This window comes from Styela clava, chromosome 12 (genome assembly GCF_964204865.1).
Source record: "Styela clava chromosome 12, kaStyClav1.hap1.2, whole genome shotgun sequence".
NCBI lineage: Eukaryota > Metazoa > Chordata > Ascidiacea > Stolidobranchia > Styelidae > Styela > Styela clava.
Window position 1 is genome coordinate 3,912,959 of NC_135261.1, and position 19,698 is coordinate 3,932,656.

The window sequence follows — 19,698 nt, forward strand, 5'->3', positions numbered from 1 at the left end:
CTAGTTATCCATTATTCTAGATGGAAGAAAAAATAACCACGGACAAATGCCTGTTTTACAACAATAACATGTCGTAGCTGTCTATGTATCGATTGGAGATTATGCAAAGTCTTGTCCATTTGGAGAATGACACACATAGTGTAAATAATAAATTTTTATATATCCGGTTGGATTAACTTACCTTTAGTAAATTTGGAAATTAAATAACTTCTGTTTGATATACGGCCGACAAAGTACGTTTCTCCCAAAGTCGTTGAGTTCGAGTAATATTCTCGTGCTTCAGAACATAAATTCCCGTTTTTTTAGATTGTTAAACATCAATGTTGAAATTTGAAACTAAAACAAGAGAACAAGATGAATTTGAACCCGGTAACGGACTTAAAATAAGTGCCACAACTTGCATATTCGTGAGTTGAGTGACGAAGCCAGAATATGATTTTGAATGCCATAAAGTTGGATTTGGAGTGGGTTACAGCAAATTCTTAAATGACCTTCCATTCGTATTATCTTCAATTTACAGGGCGCAATGAAACTAACTGTTTATTGGCATCTGGATTTTGATCCAAAACTTCAGTTTAGAAGTGAATCTTTTGCGCCATCTACCGGATATTAAAGAAGAGTTTGTATATTTTTATCATGAACTTGTTTACATAGAAAACAAAATAATAATGGATGAAGTAACGGATTGATTTTATTGAGAAAGTGTCTGATTCAATCCATATGTATTATGAATTAACAGCAAAACACAAACAAATACCCATTCAAGTTTGCATCTGAGACAAATAACTTGTAAAATGACAATTGCGTTACAGTCCTGTACTGGTAAGCTTTGAGTGGCTGACTTGCCGTTTGCTTTGTTCTCTATCGATATATTTATGGAACATTCTATTTTGTGCTTATACTGTGAATTCACAACTAGGATTCAGACAAGTCTTGCACTTTGTTTTCGTTTAGTTCGTTTCATTCAAAAATACGATATTTTCGAATTTTAGAATTGTGATAATCGATATAAAACACAAGCGAAATTGCTAATTTTGCCTTCCTATACCCATTTTTGTCTAAAAACGACATATTTAATTTTACATTGCAATCGATATTTATAATTTGCGTAATTCTTAGGATTTTTTATAAATATGAACCTCCCGTCGATGGGACGACATAACCAAATGGCAAATTACTGCACTTTTTCTAGATACCAGCCCAGTTCGGATATGGAAATAACTACCTAGTTATCCATTATTCTAGATGGAAGAAAAAATAACCACGGACAAATGCCTGTTTTACAACAATAACATGTCGTAGCTGTCTATGTATCGATTGGAGATTATGCAAAGTCTTGTCCATTTGGAGAATGACACACATAGTGTAAATAATAAATTTTTATATATCCGGTTGGATTAACTTACCTTTAGTAAATTTGGAAATTAAATAACTTCTGTTTGATATACGGCCGACAAAGTACGTTTCTCCCAAAGTCGTTGAGTTCGAGTAATATTCTCGTGCTTCAGAACATAAATTCCCGTTTTTTTAGATTGTTAAACATCAATGTTGAAATTTGAAACTAAAACAAGAGAACAAGATGAATTTGAACCCGGTAACGGACTTAAAATAAGTGCCACAACTTGCATATTCGTGAGTTGAGTGACGAAGCCAGAATATGATTTTGAATGCCATAAAGTTGGATTTGGAGTGGGTTACAGCAAATTCTTAAATGACCTTCCATTCGTATTATCTTCAATTTACAGGGCGCAATGAAACTAACTGTTTATTGGCATCTGGATTTTGATCCAAAACTTCAGTTTAGAAGTGAATCTTTTGCGCCATCTACCGGATATTAAAGAAGAGTTTGTATATTTTTATCATGAACTTGTTTACATAGAAAACAAAATAATAATGGATGAAGTAACGGATTGATTTTATTGAGAAAGTGTCTGATTCAATCCATATGTATTATGAATTAACAGCAAAACACAAACAAATACCCATTCAAGTTTGCATCTGAGACAAATAACTTGTAAAATGACAATTGCGTTACAGTCCTGTACTGGTAAGCTTTGAGTGGCTGACTTGCCGTTTGCTTTGTTCTCTATCGATATATTTGTGGAACATTCTATTTTGTGCTTATACTGTGAATTCACAACTAGGATTCAGACAAGTCTTGCACTTTGTTTTCGTTTAGTTCGTTTCATTCAAAAATACGATATTTTCGAATTTTAGAATTGTGATAATCGATATAAAACACAAGCGAAATTGCTAATTTTGCCTTCCTATACCCATTTTTGTCTAAAAACGACATATTTAATTTTACATTGCAATCGATATTTATAATTTGCGTAATTCTTAGGATTTTTTATAAATATGAACCTCCCGATTTATGTATTTATTATAATCGACATAATAATGAACCTAGTGCTGATTTTTTTTTTTATAAAACTATGATAGTTCATTCTATGTTATTTGAAGCTGTTAAGCCGTTCAAAATTAGGCTATAACCTGATTTCATTTGATCCTGATTAATCAAAGATTTTAAACTTAAACACTCGCTGAAGTTTATTAGTATTGTTATCAGAGCAAGATTTGCATAGTAAGATACAACTTACTTTTGCTCAAGTTCGTCCGCGTCTTTGTTTGGATACATGCATAGAAAATACAACTATAATAATTGTTATGTGGATCGTACGTTTTTGAACTTTGCATCTTAAAATAATGGACAACACAAAACAGATTTAATCATAGCCCGGGGCTTTTTTGCGTTGAGTGTTTGAAATGCAAAATTCGAAAATATTTGCCGCACAGTATGAAGAATTATATTTACTTGAAAAAATGTGAGGTCGTGAAACGCTGTCGCCTATTTTGAAAGAATTGCAAGTTTCTTTGAGCTTTGGTATACGCCGATTTTACGCTTTGCGTTCCAAACGAGATTCTGCACTAGGAAAATAAAATTGAATTGATTTATTTGAAGAACAGTACAAGTATGTTGATGTTTGAACATGTAAAAACAAGTTTTTCAAAGTATACTTAATTCAATTAAAGTGAATATTTGAGCATCGTTCCAAAGCTACATGCAATGGCGACGAGCTTGCCAACAACTACAAGTCTCATACTCGATTGAATAAGTAATTTGTCAGTCAATCTTTTGCGTTTACTTCACGCCACCACAATGAGCAAGAATCAAATGTCAAAACATACTGTAACGAGATTTTACACATACAGTACAACCTACTCAGACTGAAAGTTGAGAGTAGAAGAGAATGATTTCTGAGCAAAGTTGCGGAAGATCACTGAAATTCCAAGAGATACTGAAACTCAAGAAAGTAACGATTGAGACATGATGTGACTTAATAGCGGCTTATCTTCTGCAAAGAATTTCCTATTGTTTGGAGCAAACATATGTAGCATCTATTTTAAAATATATCTATTCAATTCATTCAATAAAGTCGGAGTTCTCTTTGTTTTTATTTTGATTACAGAGTTGAAATGAGGTTTTCCGTCTGTTTGTTAATTTTATTCTGTTGTGCATTGTTAGCCTATGGCCAACAGAGTTTCCAATTAGCTTACCTAGCCCAACAAGTTAACGAGTACTGCAACATCCGAGAAGGAGGTGACACATCAGCGAGCCAAGTTCACACCACGCAAATGGCGAGGATTGGCAAAGCGGGGCCTGCTGGACCTCCAGGACCGCGAGGAAAGCCCGGTGTGATTAACTACGAAATAATTTCAATAATGATCCAAGAAAAATTTGAAGGTAAGCTTATAACAGCTGTTAGGTTTAGCAAGAGAAAAGTAAGAAAGAGCAATGAGCAATTTTGTGAACAGATTCTATTTTGTAGTAAGTTTTACATGTGAATTATAGTATGTACTATGCACCATTCATTCCCAACACCCCCGCTCACAAGCTCGAAGCCACTTTGATCTCACGTCCCAGAAAGCCGTGTTACTGAATATAAAGAGGATTTTGGTATAGAAAAACCTCGCTGCACTAACAGACACTAGCCGCATAATTGGTACGATATATGCTTGTTAAAAGCGTTGAATTGACTATGTTGCCATCGGCGGTTTGAAATCTCGGGCACAAATTCAATGCCCCATTCAGGGTGTGATAAAGTGGGTTGTAAGTGTAACAATGAGAAATCTACAAAACTATTCTTAATGACTTTATGACAAGAAATACAACAAACATTGAAAAAATCGTGAAAGCTTGTAAACCCCATGTAAGACAGAAGGCCAAAAATTGGATGGTTTTCAAACTTATGATATAAACTAGTATTCTCCCTAGTATTGTATTTTCATGGGATATTTTTAAATTCAGGGGATGATAGAAATCTTGCTACTAGCTGTAAAATTATATGAAACTTACAAAACGAAGTTATGTATTTGCCTGGCTATCTGCATTGGTATAAACGCCACTTTCGCGATATTCAAATACAATTATATACATCTAAATAAGAGATATATGAAAAGTTCCCATAAAGTCTTAATATCTGATTTAAGTTATGCTAAAATATTTCTTCCAATAATTATATAATGCACTTATATAATTCATGTTTATTTTATATTTTAGCCCTTGAAGACGAGATTTCCTCACTGAAGACAAATATGGCACTCTACAATAAACTAGTGGGAGGTAAATCGAGGAAAATGAATATTCTTTCCTTACAATATTTTATTTTATATATTTATATAAATGCTTGAAGGAAGGTTATGCGCTCTTAATCAGAAGAAAATTACTTGATCCCTGAGCGAGGTACGGCGAGCACCGTAATGCCAAGAGCTTCTGATACTGTATACAAATATGACGCATTGCTAATGTTCAGTAAACGCTGCTTGACGCAATAATGAAGCAGTCAGTACGATAAGGCAACCATTGAAGTGCCGGAAGCTACAGCACTAAATACTTGAGAGGTTCGTCGATGTTTCTATTCCCGATATATATATACTTTAATTACAAAGGTGTTTATGGACGCTATGAACTTGTTAATCGTGCTTGGCATCGTTGGCAGCTCAAGTAAATTATCTCAAGTTAAAACTTAGTGCCTACCACCTTATTCGAAGCGCAAACTGTTGAAAATTAACGACCACGATATTGTAACACTAAATAATGCCAAAAGCGTTAACATACGTTTTGTACATGTCAATTCAGAACGACGTCAAACAATTATATATTTTTTTACAGCCTTATGCCCAGTAAAATACAAAGACAGATGCTATTGGGTGATTAAACATTCAGTGACCGCAATAGAAGGGCGTATGCTTTGCAAAATAATCGGTGGAGAAGCAGCTCACATACGTGATGCAACGCATTTTAACATGGTCATTAAATATCTCATTCCTGTGATACAAAGAGAGGGCGAAGGTTTTTGGACTGGAATGGATTACGAACGACAGGTATATAATAGAAATATAATTAAAGTGAATGCCATTGAGATATTAAGCGCATTAGACGTAAATTTAGACTTGGTGACATGGAGCATCGAAGACTTCTTGCAGTGTTTTTGCCTGCCTAATTAACACTGTCGGGGGGACTTGACAGGAAGACTCGAAGTGACTAAAGTAATCTCAGTGAAATGATTCGGAATTGTACATAACTTTACCGCCAGTGAGACTTAGCTCAATGGTAGACTCGACTCGTGATTAGGATCACCCTTTAGTTGATTTTCATCATTTACCCAATGTCCCAGACTCGTACCGAGATAACTGCGTGCGAGATTTAGCTCAGTAATTGGCTTGGCCATGTACTCGCGATTCGGAAGATCTACCCAAAACTACTAACTTAAGCAAGCAATAAAAGGTTATTAATATTATAAAACATAGTGCTTCCGATACAGAGAAATCTTCTACCATGGTGCCCATTTACACAATTCACTCAAGGAAAACTTTTATAGTATACACATTTTGAGAAAAAAATTTCACCTTACAAATTTGCTAAGAAGTAAAAGCGAGAATAAATTTAGAGAAACCCCGAACTAGGACGATAAACTCTCAGTTATTCACATTCTTGAACATAAAAAGTAACTAGAGGCCACGTATTTTGTCTTATTGACCTTTTTCATTCAAGGATAAATAAAAAAAAATTCTTTCATATCTTTTCTTCTGCTGATTGGATTTGATGGGACCAACTACTTGTCCTGTTCCTATGCTTTTGCACCAACCGATTTGTATGCATATAACGCAAGGATTCTATAGCAAGAATGAGGATAACTATTCTAAGTGATCCAAAAGTCTATCAATTTTATTTTTTATTTTTTTCAAATCTACCAAATAACCATTCAACAAACCGATTTTTTGCGAAATTTATATTTAAACTTTTTCGTACGGTTATGTCAATTTTTAACAGTATTATATCTAAAAATATGTGAAATTTTTATAATTTATATTTCAGCCCCCAGCTCGATTAGTTTTATCCGATAAAACGAATGCAACATATGTACGTTGGGCTTCACGATACCCAACTAGAATTTCCGAGAGAACCGCTGTCTTATTTAAAGTTTATTCAAATCCTGAAAGTCGTTCAGTTGGAATGTGGGATTTCTACCCGGACAAAGTCGTGAATGGAATTTTGTGTGAAATCTAGCCACGAACTAAAGAACTCTGTTGTGATGACTATTTGCTCAATATAACTTCTCCAAGCATGTGAACATATTTTGCATGTCATGTTTGTGTATTAGTGTGATATCACTGCTTCTAAACAATCAGTTTGCGTCAGGATGCCTTATTCGTTAGACCTAACGTAGCGTAGCGTAGAAAACTAAATAATGCAACGTTCACATTCTGTAACTCAATATGTCATAAGTGTATCTGGAACAATTCTTTTATTTTAAAAACATTGTAATACTTGGCTTATTTGCCATTAGAATCGTATATAGTCTTTTTACTGAGCTAATTAAGCACTTAATACAATTGTTTTGTCTGCTATATTTTTTTGCCACGAATTGAGGCCTTGATAATCTTACATTGTTATCTCACAACATGTAAAGACCAGAATTCTTTGTGCTCGGTATTGCTTTCTCAGATTATTACAACCAGTGTGTGGTGGTTGAGCATGAGAATTGGCCACGAGATGTGCACCCAGAAATGCCAACAAATGTATGTAACCGCTTTTCTTGCTATAATTGAACTATGTATGTCTGAAGAAGTCTGACCTTGGACAGACGAAACGTTACATAAATATATTTGTGTTAGTGTGCAGCAAGACTCTCGATAGTTACTCTTACTCTTGCTACAGCATCCTTGCATTATATGCATACGGATCCTCCGTCACAAAAGCATAGAAGAAGGATAAGTAGTTAGTCTTGCAGAAACGAAATCATCAGCAAAAGTTTACTCTAATGCTTTAACCGTTAGGATATTCCGCTCATGCACACGTTATATTATTCTCTCTATCAATAACAACACAATATGAATCCGCTCACATTCTGGATAGAAAAAAACAATAAAACTTTTGGGAATTGATAAAATACCTCACTTAACAAACTCGAGCTCAGAACTATACATTTCTCCTCGGATCTTTGCGCTATATTGGCTAAAAACTAAACGGTAAATGGTTAATAAAACTGTTTTAAATAAAACGCTCAATTGAAGCAAAATTGGATTTTCTAGAGTTTTACATCTCCCAAGTATTCCTAGCAACTGAGATATATGTCTTAAGAATAGACATAATATCTTCTAGTCCGCCTTGTGTCGCCTAAAACACTCTCATCAGCACCGTTGTCTTATTGTCGAGATTTTTTTGCGTAAAGTTGTATAAAGTTAATACAATTCCCACCCAATGTTTCATTATTAGCAGATATTTTCGGCAGCGTTACACGCGTTTAATCATAATCTTAAAAACTCTAGAATTATTCCATTTAGTTTATCCATAATATACAAAAATAAAAAAAATACGAAAATTGGGGAAAATAGAGAGAAAACGGGAAAATGACATGGAGTTTAATCATGATAATCATGAAAATATAGACACGCAGCGCCACCTAGTGGTAAATTCGGATGACGTCAAAGCATACGAAAAAACGAATCCCATTCAGCTCACCGGAATATTTGAAATAAATAAAAGTAATGGCCTTCGAGCAAAAAATATAATCCTTACTCACAAAAAATTTCAAAGAAAATGGTGATAAATGTAATCAATGAGAAAAGCGATTTTTCATAACGATGCCAAGAAAAATACAAATAAGAACAAGAAGAAGAGTGTCAGCATAGAATGCAAAACGATCGTTATGTCCACTAACGTGTCCAATAAGAAAATGACATAAAGTTTAATCGTGATAACCATGAAAATAGGTACACCGCTGGGCTGTGTGGACCCCGAGTAGGTTATTGGAGCTTTCCTCTGACATTGGTACCGGATTTAGGGCAAGAGTCATAGGAGTGGAATCTATGTTTAATTTCGCTACCCTTAAAAAAGTTATTATTGGAGTCGAACTGTTTAACTAAGACCACTAAAGAGTCCATATATTTTGGGGTACTTCTATTTATTTCATAAGTCGGTATCAGAAGTTGGAGTCACGCAGTCACGCTTTAAATTGAAGGGAAGTCTATATTTTCTGAAATTAGAGTTTTTTTTCAAATGATCGGGGGTCAAATGAACCCGCTTTCTAGCTCAAATCTTGTTTCATTGCGAGATTTTAAATGGTCACTTCATAAACTTGCTCTTGCCGTTTGTTATTGTATAGATTAAGAGTCGCTTTGTTAGGTGAGTTGCGTGAATTAACATTGTGATCAGCAGCGGGAAAAGGTGGTTCGTAATCCGAGCTGTGAAAAGAAAAGAACCAAAATTATTCACAAGCTGGATATTTCAGGGTCAATTCTTGGTAAGGTTACAATTGTACTGATATTTTGTATGGTTTTCATAAAACATATCAATGCTGTCAGCTTCGAACAAAGATTTACACAAGCAGACACTGTAGGAGCTACTTTTACATATTTCGAAGGACCGGAATCTCCCTCTGGTTGAGGTTAAGGCATGGGATTCATTTATATTTCCTTATGTGCAAAAATACTTTGCTTGAATGAAAAATTTGTAATATTTGCAAATAAATAAACATTCTTACCCATTTGAAATTGTGTCGAATGAGTTATTATAATGACCTGCTGACATCGTTTGGCGTGTATTAGTATAATCTGATAACGGAACATCACTTGGCCTGTGAATTTGCATTCCCGGCAACGGTTTAATTGGACGCGGAGGGACTTGTGTTATTTGCTCCACATTGTTTCGTTTTCCTCCAACGTTTCGTGCTCGCGTTCGCGCTTCTTCAGGTCTTGATTCTGCGTCTATATCATTGGAAGGTGTAGAAGAATTTAAATCTATATCCCTTGTTGGCTCCCGTCGATATTCACGTTTTCTCCTGAAGTGAATAATACAAATATTATTGTATCAAATTTTATTCGGTGACTTAAAGTGATCAAAATAGATTTTAGATTGTTGTGCATCACATGTGATATATACCACTGAATGAAGTTACGAGTCAACTCGTGTCACGTATCACCCCAATTTTGAGACAAGGTAATTCCGAAGTCGAATCTGATCAGTGATCAATGAGGGAGTTTTACTGGTGGTTGGTGAGGTACGAGTCAGAGACATGTTTTTTAAATGACTCTAGTAAATTTGAGTTTTGATAAACGGTCTATGTTAAAAGTCGTGTGAAGAGTCATCAGAGTCTTCAGTCGAGTCCATCACTGAACTAAGTCTCCCTGGCGGTTAGATTATTTTAGCATTTGACGAATAATGACTTCAATGCAACTCAAGTCTGGTCAATAAATTTTGTATACCCAATAATAGCATTAAGTACACAAATTTTGGTAACTGCACTTTTAATAACAAACTGCATATAATTGTTTTTCTCACAATTTTTTTGCTTCTGTTGGCAAAGTTGCTCTCGGCCTCAATTTCATTTTTGCCTCAATTGGTGAAAGTTGAGAAGTCTGTTGTTGAGGTTTCTTAGTTTTATTTTTGTTCTTCATACATGTTGTCCTTAAATAGTGATTAAGTTTTAATGCAACGTTTAACTCTACTCAAAAATAAGTTCGTTGTCTTAACAAATAAATTAAGTAGGCGAGTAGATATTTCGAATCCTGATTCAAAAAAAAAAAATGAGACTTGAACTACAACTCTCGACTGCGTGTTGATTATACTTTCGACAACGATTCTAGATCCTAACTGCAAAAAAAAATAATTATCGCCGTTAGGAAAAACCCTCCGTATTCAACCGTTCTTCAATGAATTGTTATTTAATTTTAGAGTTATTTCACAAAATTTTATTTTTAATCACCATTCAATGTCTTCAAATCCGACTTCTACTTCCAACACCGTAAAATTTAAAACTGCGAGAGAATTTAACGGAAACAATGCACGGTGCGCAATTTTCAATTTGACGACGTCAACGCACACAAAAATCCTCAACCACGGAAAATTTCAAAGCAATTTTGCTTCACCTTATACAGTAACTTTCCGTACCGAGACCAACAGTGCGTCATTGATATCGAGAACCTTCCAACTTGGTAAAATTCACAAGATTTTGCAAAATCTAGACAGCAGTCACAAATGGCGAATTATAAACCATGTTCCAACGAATGAAAAAAAATGTAGCGAATATTTGGATAAAATATCAGATTGAATAGGGTTCATAGACATTTTAGTAATAAATAAAACTCATAGCTTTCTCGCGAAAAAAGACAAATCGATAACCACTCAAAATTTTAGGGCAATCGGTCAAGAAGAAAATTCTAACAAAACCAATTCCGATAAAAAAAAAACGATCTATATGTACACTCCGTGTCTAATTATAATGTAGATAAATACCCAGTAACGCAAGATTGAAATCAAACATTTTGTCAAAAATTTAATTGACGTTGACGAGGGGGAATCACTCTTTTGAATGGATTATGTCGATGCACATTATGTCGCTGCACCATATTAAATATCTTACAAAGTCATTCAGAATGTTGAAACAGACCAGAAGAGAAGGCAAAATAATGTAAACGATGAAACATTTACGAATACAAGATACATCGAAATTAATTAATTAATCAAAGATGAAATCGAAATACCTTATAAAATATATGACGATTACAAGTATTGTAACTAGTAGAATAAGCAACAGTATTCCAGTTGTAATCCAAAAAGTTTTTAAAGTCACAGTTTTCTTTGATTCTGGTTCTGGATCTTAAATATAAGCAATCTAGTTATAAACAGTAATTAAATTCTATTTTGATACAAAAAGTCAATACGATCCAACGTATCTATGGACATAGTTAATTATTTACAAAGCTGATCAAATAAATATGGGGCCAAGGGACCCCAGACAACGGAGTACATTGGCTGAAAACTTTTCTTGAAATAGCCTAATATAAGAGTTTCTTCCATCAAATACTGCGCAACAATAGTTCTCTCGTTAGTCATAGGACATCGAACAAGGCTAAAATTAGGCAAGTTCTGGTACGTAACAAAAACATATGGTTCCAAATGTCCAACAACTTGATAATTTGGTGAGGCTATACTTGTCAGTATACACCAAATGGCGCGCATTGGGATAAAAATTATAAAATAAATATTGCAATATTGAGGGACGGTACCAAATTTAAAGGTTACCTCGTATCCATACTGTAACCGTGGCTGGCTGAGTGCTATATCTGTTGTCATCGGCAATGTCAGGGTCCATATTTTTTGCTGTAACTTGAAACTCGTACTGCAGCACATGAATAAAAGAGGAATTTGTTGTGAAAAATTTCCCCTGGTATTTCTAATGTATATACATTGGCGAATTTTGACTTATAATTTCTTACTTCAATAACGCCATACAATAGACCAAATAAGAATAAACCGTTGAACATTATTAAGCTGTTTGTTTACAATAAATGAACTCCTTAATTAAAATTAAATTAAAAACTGCCTCCTTCTTGAAGTGCAATTTCAAATCCTAGAATATTGAAATTAAGCAATATATTGTTTCAAAAATGTCTATAGTAGGTAGTAATCGTGCCTGATGATCATGGTCGATTGTTGCGAAGCCATATGTGAATCGTATTGCTCGAATCCAAGACTGGAATACCCGAAAATTGAAATTTTGTAATAGAAAATGATTGCTACATAGTTATTAAAATTGAATTATTAAGTTATATTAAAAAATAAATCTGTAAAATCCACATAACTCCTATGGTTGGACTCACAGTCTTTTGGTTAAAGTTTATTTGATCATTTTCGACATAAACTTTTCCGTCCGGGGTGATTTTAAACGGTGTTGCTGCAGACATTTCCATCATCAATATAGCCTAAACAAAAAAAACTATTTATTTACTTGAGATTGCATAAACATATATTTAGGTCGCTGATTTGACAGTCTCGTGGTCATATCATGCCCCACATATTTTAGTCCCTCTGGATAGAAATGCAAATTTTAAAGTCAAATAATATCCTCTCAAAATCTTGCTTTACTCAAAGCGTAAGTATTTCTATAAGATAGATCAAACTCAGGATTTGTCAAACTCGATGTCAATATGTACCCCTCGAGAAAGGTATAATTCGCTTGCGTATCCACAAAAATATCTTGCGTGCTGTGACTGGACGAAATAGGTAATGTGAACCGCGAATGTAGACTTAGTAGTTATTGTAGTTGAAAATTAGATGCGGTGAAATTATTACTTTCAAAAGAGTTGAGAGTATATACGAGGCTTCAAATATTACCTTCAGGTGATAAAATATTTTAAGGAAGATTTGAAGTTATGTGAAGATTAGTTGTTAGACTCAATTTTATGTGCCCCTTGAAAGGAGGAATGTACCCCTGAGCAGTGACGGGTTGTGCAGAATCTGTCCGGGGTAAAATCTTGCAAAATTAAAAAAGAAACAGCTTTCGACACTTTATAATTCAAAAATTGTTCCCATGTGTATTTCTTGATTAGTACTTCAATGTTGATATAGAAAAAAATTCTCACATTAGGATCATTGTCTTCGTCTATTACATTTATATGGATCAAAGTATTGCTATCTTTTTCATACACAAATAAAATTTGGCTTCCATCGTCAACAACGTCACCTTCGTATATGTCTGGTAGAAATGCTGGAGGATATTCGTCTTTATTTAAAACTGTAACCTGAACAAAACGAAGATTGTTCAATTTTTAATTAATATTGTGAAGATGTTTGTAAATAGTTGCTAGGTGGGTAATGGACAAAATGGAAAAGGTTATGTTATCTACAAGTATGATAATTATCGGTCATCCATAACTATATTTAGGGCAAATTAACAAAAAACAGCGACGCTCCAAAAAACATTTCATCCTAATAATTAAAGCGATTGGCACAATAGTTATTATGCTTAAAATAACATAAAATAGTTTTTAGCAAATTTACTTTAAAAATAGCCCAATTTTTTTCGAATTTCAAGCGAGCGATGAATCAAACTTGGAGGAAATAGTAAACTAAATACTAAGTAAATATTCACAGCCAACAAACCATTTATTTACACGTAACTCAATGTCAGAATTACAGATTGTTTTGAAAAAAAAAATTTCTGTTTCTATGCTAAGTCCAACAATCTAATTTATATGAAATCAGAAACTAACCTGTAGGTAAGCAACTGAGTATCGATCGGGATTATCAGTCTGTTCTGCTTTAACAGTTAGAGTTATCAAAGAAGCTGAGAGTATTGGCTGTATTACACTGACTTGTCCGTACACCTCGTCAATGACAAAATGAGAATAAAATGTCTCACTTTCTGAATGTGTGAATATTTAATTAGGTGCTTATACATGAGATCTTATTTTAATAGTAACCAACCAACCTGTGAATCAAGCTACATTAACACGACGCGCTTGACATAATTCTGATGCATGATTCATGAACCCAAAATATAACTCTATTCGCCAGCGGAGGAGAATGCTACCCATTCACTTCCCCATTTTTCAAGAACTCTGTATACCTTACAAATACACATGTTTATTTAAGGCTTAAATAAAAATTAAATTTTAAGCATATATTGTACTGCAATATCATCATGCAATCTAATAGACTAGGGTCCGCAAGTTGTAAATTTGAATAATGTTCAACGTAAATCAAACGAAGTGCATGGCAACCGAAATCACCAACCCAGACACGTGATCGCATTATCTATATAACTTGTGATGTAACAATGAACTCAGGTCGGTTCTTTACGTTAATGACATTTTATATTTCACGTGCGCCGCGTTTGCATTGTTGTCTCCGCTTGAATATTTTTATAATTTATTATATTAAAATCCCTGACCTAGGCTGTAGGCCCTTCGTATACTCTTTATCAGTTGTATACCCAACTCACGGTCCGGTATACACTTGGGTATACCGTATACCCGGTTCAAGAGCACTGCTCTACAGTTTGTCATAATCTATTCTATTTGATACGTCGGGGCTTGGCAAGCGTTGAGGATAGTACAAACCAAGATCAGAATATAAGTTTTTAAAATTTCGTTAGCGAAGCATACACTCTGTACTTAAAATGGCTTTATCATTCCCCGTCATATTTCCAATTTCATATATTAAACATCAGTACTATCAAGTTTGGATCACCAAGCAAGTCAAAATTAGCCAATGACTGACTATACATTTATTGACTGTATTACCTGAGGTAAATTCGTCTGCGAAGCTATAGATAATTGGTTGATTTATTCCAGTATCTCCGTCTATCGCTATAATTGGTCCAGGAAAAATATTTAGCGAATCATATGTCTGTAAACAAAAAATAGTTGATACACTGATGCTAAATTTTGACAAGGTTTTCGTCTTAGTAAACTCAATCACAGTTTCGGTTATTGAAGGTTTTTATTAATATATATGATTTATTAATACAATTTGGGTAAAAGAATTGATAAAAAAAATGAAATATTCGTTGTACTCAAAATCTGACCCATCAAATATAAAAAATCAATATATATATATACATAATCCATTTCTTATATTCCAATAGAAAAAGATGTAAAATTCGTGGAAGAGAAGTTGTAGATATATTCTAACAAATTCAACTATCGCCTCGTCCTTTAAAAATAAAACTTGGCCAATTTTGAAATTGTGATAATGTGACTTTATTAATGACAAAAATTATTACATATTAGGACAAAAATATATCTTACGTTACTAGTGACCATGCTTGTAGTATAGAGAGGAGGGCAAACATTATTACAAGGAAGGAATATCGGTCGTGAATAATCGAAGCCTTCTATTTGTATTGTAAGTGTTTGATAATCATTAAATACTACTTCATCACCGTTGCTATCAGGCCCGGTGTTTGTCAGTTGTCTGGAATGAAATAAAAAATAAATAAAATAAAAGTTTTGATACCTGATGTGAAAGCATTTTGAAAACAAAGTTATAGAGCAACTCTAGAATTAAATAACTGAAATTTGTAACCAATTGTTCTCAGTTGAATATCATTTTATTTCGGGAAAAATTAAATTGTTTCTTTTTTGTTGTTGCTGTTATTTGTTTTTTGGTCTTTAAAATTGATATAGAACTATTACTTGAAAATTTTGAGTCATTCAAATCTAAATCTGAATTTCTATGATATGATAATTTACCACAAATTTAGCTGAGTTCAAAATACCAGGGAACTGCCTGAATATGTATTTGGCGAATTTGTCTAGTGATGGACAATGGTTTCTCAGTAAAAGTTTCATCTGTGCACCAATATGTGTAACCGAAGTAGGTATGTTTAGTTTATGCAGGCATACGAAAACATAAGCACGCAAGCTTTTCAAAATTAACCTGCGTAATCCACAAGAATACATGTAATTGAAAATAGAAAAATTTAGTATGCAACAGAAAACTACTCGCGTTCACAGATAATCTAAATTTAATATTCTTTCAAGAGATAATTCCACATCAAAGTCTCAATTTTTAACTGATTAAAAAAAAAAGGTTCTTAAATCAACAATGATACAGCAACATCAACAATGACAACACGATTAGAAAACAATTTACAATTTAGATACAGTTTGTGTCCAAAAATATGATTTAGTATTCTCATGAATATGCACTCAAATACAATCTTTTTATTTGGTTTTGTTTCTACATACATCCTATTAAACAAGTAGAATATAAACATTGGAGTTTCCCTATTAATTTATGATCATAAATATAAAAAATATTCCCATAAATTTCGTACACTGTTGTATATTGCGCAACGACTAAAATCGATGTTATCTATATATCATTTATTCTTACATACATACATCGTGACTAACTCCCCTAAATTCTGGGTATAATCATGCACATACAGAAACTCAATTGTTGAATAAATCTTTTCATTCTCGTAAATTAATGATGCATGTTTTTTATTTTGCTATTATTATTTTCAGGTAGTTCTTTGTAGATAGAAGTGGTTTCGTATAGTTTAATATGAAAGTTTCGAATGGAAAGCTATTAACCTCATAAATCAGGCAGGTCGCAGGGAAAGTCTATAATGGAGTAAGGGTATATTATACGTAAATATATAAACTTCCTATTAGAATTAACATTTGTTCAGAACCCCCATTTGTTCTATAATCCTTGTACATAAAATATATATACTATATACATATATGCTCTATATAACTCGTAATTCTTACATATCAACTGTGTGATTTTGGTATTCTGTATAATTCAAACTCTTGAGAAGAGAAAATTTTCCACTGATCGAATCTACATCGAAGTATCCTGCTGGAGTTTGACCCGTGATTGAATAAGTACAACTTTCGGTTGTTGGATCACCGTTGTCGGTTTTGGTGATGTAGATAGGTAAAATAGTGTTGATTGGGAAGTTCTGTTTTGATAATAAAAAAATAGTTTATAAAGGATACACCAGATGTAATTTATACTAAAGGTGAATCCCCTCCCTCCCTAAAAACCGGCCATGTAGTTAGTGTCTATTACAGTGGCTTAACCACGCCCCACTTCAAAAAATAACTATTCAACAGTAAGTTACAAATAACAGTAAAGCAAAAGTATGTTCAATTTTAAAAACACGTTGAAAGTACGTGGATGCAATCGCAATATCTAAACAATAAACAAATTCGAATATTTAAAATAAGGCGAGCAAGATCAAATCTAATAAATATTTTTTTTCACGCCCCCTTAAAAAATTGTATAAAAATTCCTAAAACCCCCATTGTGGGTCGTTTAGGAACAACTGGTCTGAATTGTACCAAACTTTCGTGCAAAACGTTCAAAACTAATGAAATTTTTGGATAAAATCATACACAAATAAAAATTCAAGTCTACAAGTGTTAAATATATATTTTTCATTTTCGTAGATGTAAAACAATGTGCTCGATTTCTTGGGGGTTATCTATTATATCGCTATTTTTTGAAGGTAAATATAATTTTTGTGAATTTCCTAGAATTTCTCTATTAGGCATAATACCTTTGAGCAAATTATATTAAAAATCAATGTTACTGAAAAAAATTAACCTCGCTTTGTGATGTCTGACCTGGTGAAGTTATTTGAGATGGATAATTGTTGGTGTAAAACAAATGTACTCCTGTAACCCATGTTATCGACTAAAATAATAAAAAAGTAATTAGGACAATTTTGATGAGGTTTACGTTTAAGAATTGCATCATTTTGAATAACTTAATTTTAGGACATTCTATGGCTGAAGTAAATTTGTTCAAAATCTCCATTCAACTCCACAATAACTATATGTTTCAAATTTGGTTAATGGAAATAATTTACAAAATGAAAACGACCAAATATATGGACATGTAGTCAAGAGTTCGATTCCTACTAAAAATTTACGTAGTTTAGAAAAAGGGTTATTTTCCCCCATCAATAGCAGCAACATTACTGAATACAAGAGAGCTGTGCTTAAATATATGAACGTGTCACAAGGTGTCGCTATTTTTCTGACACCTAAAATACGAATCTCTTGAACTCCACAGAAATTTTTGAAATGAGTAAAAGTAATAGCCTTCTGGCAAAAAATCAATCTTTGACCACTGAAAATTTCAAAGCAATTGGTCCAGTATTCGAAGAGAAAAGCGATTTCATCATGACGAAAGAGAATATTAATAATAACACGAACAACAACATAATATTGAAACGATCGTTATGTACACGTGTCCAACTACAGTGATCTTAAGTCACGTAATTTAACGTCTGTTCCGTTTCTAAGTGATGAGACTAATAACTCATGTTCAAAACACTACCCACAGTTTGAATGCGAGGAGCAAAGTAAGTAGCTACAAAATATCAATCATAAACTAAGGAAACTCATTACAACACGGTACTCTGTATTCTAAAAGTATATGTATCGATTGCACTTTTAGCAAACGAATTTTTGCTAAAGTTCATTCTGAGATTTGTTTATCAGATATTTAATTGTACTATTAAAAGCTTACAGGCGGTCCAAGATTGCTGTTACAAAAATATTTAATTTTTTATTGTATTAAGAAAACGCGGTAGATTTATTTTGAAACGTGTACCTGATTATAAATATCATAGCAAGCCACGTATCCATTTATTTCAGCGAAGCTGACACCTTGCATAATGGGAAATCGATATCTGTTCATGTTTGTGGAGTCTTTAACATAAATTGTAACTTCTTGCAGTCCGTCTGTTTTATTGAGCTCGAAATAATTATCCAGATCTCTATCTAGCAATATATCATGTAGTTCATATCCATATCTTCCTTCGAAATATAAAGTTGTCACAAGAGTTCCGTTCGGCGCATTTTCAAACACACTTGCTCCAATTAAACCGCTTTCAATTGTGCATGGCACTACAAAGAAACAACAAGATTAAATTAATTAAATATTTTTATTTTTTTAATTCGTTTCTATTCAATTATTCGGATATATTATTGGATACGAAGAGAACCTATAGATTTTTTTGATGAATCCTTGTTTGTTGTTGTTGTTGTTGAAATTAAGTGGGCGTACAGAAATATTTTTTTCTTATTGGCAAATAATGTAAAAAGAATTTATCAGAACTTCTGAAGTAATGTATCACAGAACATAAATTCGATTATAAAAGTCTTTTCATTTTCAAAAAAATCATTTTGTATATTCGTAAGGTTTAGCAATAGACAGCACTAATGTTTCCGTGTTCGATTTGAGATTAAGTTTTTATTTAACATCAACTAGATAGATAAATTTTTGATAGATGAACAAAATATTCAACTTTTCGAATTATTTTGCATTACTCTGTTGAGTGCAATATACTCATTTTATATGATAACATATAAACCAATTCATTTTATTTTGTTGTCCTTCTCATAATAAATTACTAGCAAATAATACTTACAACTATGATTAAGTTCCAAATAGACGATGAAGCAAAATACTGTATAGCACTTTAGTCCAAACATCTTTGCCGTCCGTTACTATACATAACTAAAAGTGGCAAGTAAAATTGTATTGGCAATTTTCAAATATGAATAATAATAATATCCAAACTTATATTCCTATATTCCCAAAATTTTTATTTCACAATTAGTAATACGCTCAGTTAACGTCTCTTCGAAGTCGGTTCGAATAAGACCATATCATTAATTACTCTTAAATTAAAGGAACTAATCGTTTATTGACAAAGCAACTTTCAATTAGAACACAGGTAAAACCATTAAAGAAAATAAACTAGTAAGGTTAAGAAAATTCACTGATAGCCTACTGTAGGGCAAAATTATGTCAAAAATATTGGGATAACTTTTCATTATTTTTTCATTGAGGTTACTTATTTATCTAGGGAATAACATCTA

General features: G+C 33.0%; 2 protein-coding genes across 3 annotated transcripts; one reads left to right on the forward strand and one right to left on the reverse strand.

Annotated features, from left to right (window-relative positions):
* Positions 1-3,477: 3,477 nt before the first annotated feature.
* On the forward strand, positions 3,478-7,191 carry LOC120329978 (uncharacterized). The gene is made up of 4 exons (XM_039396784.2): positions 3,478-3,745; positions 4,562-4,624; positions 5,174-5,385; positions 6,380-7,191. The coding sequence occupies exons 1-4, from the start codon at positions 3,478-3,480 to the stop codon at positions 6,569-6,571; spliced, it is 735 nt and encodes a 244-aa protein (XP_039252718.1). The 3' UTR covers positions 6,572-7,191.
* A 620-nt stretch (positions 7,192-7,811) lies between these two features.
* On the reverse strand, positions 7,812-19,418 carry LOC120329942 (uncharacterized). Of its 2 annotated transcripts, XM_039396743.2 has the most exons (14): positions 19,245-19,418; positions 18,425-18,720; positions 17,411-17,500; positions 16,570-16,763; positions 15,097-15,262; positions 14,590-14,695; positions 13,558-13,709; positions 12,928-13,086; positions 12,166-12,267; positions 11,588-11,684; positions 11,047-11,161; positions 9,845-9,970; positions 9,048-9,344; positions 7,813-8,748 (listed from the first exon to the last, which is right to left on the reverse strand). In XM_039396743.2, exons 1-14 carry the CDS (start codon positions 19,306-19,308, stop codon positions 8,622-8,624), a joined length of 2,091 nt encoding a protein of 696 aa, XP_039252677.2. In that variant the 5' UTR covers positions 19,309-19,418; the 3' UTR covers positions 7,813-8,621. The 2 variants fall into 2 exon arrangements, with proteins under 2 accessions (XP_077974892.1, XP_039252677.2); XM_078118766.1 differs by lacking the exon at positions 17,411-17,500 and having other exon boundaries at positions 7,812-8,748.
* Positions 19,419-19,698: the final 280 nt, after the last annotated feature.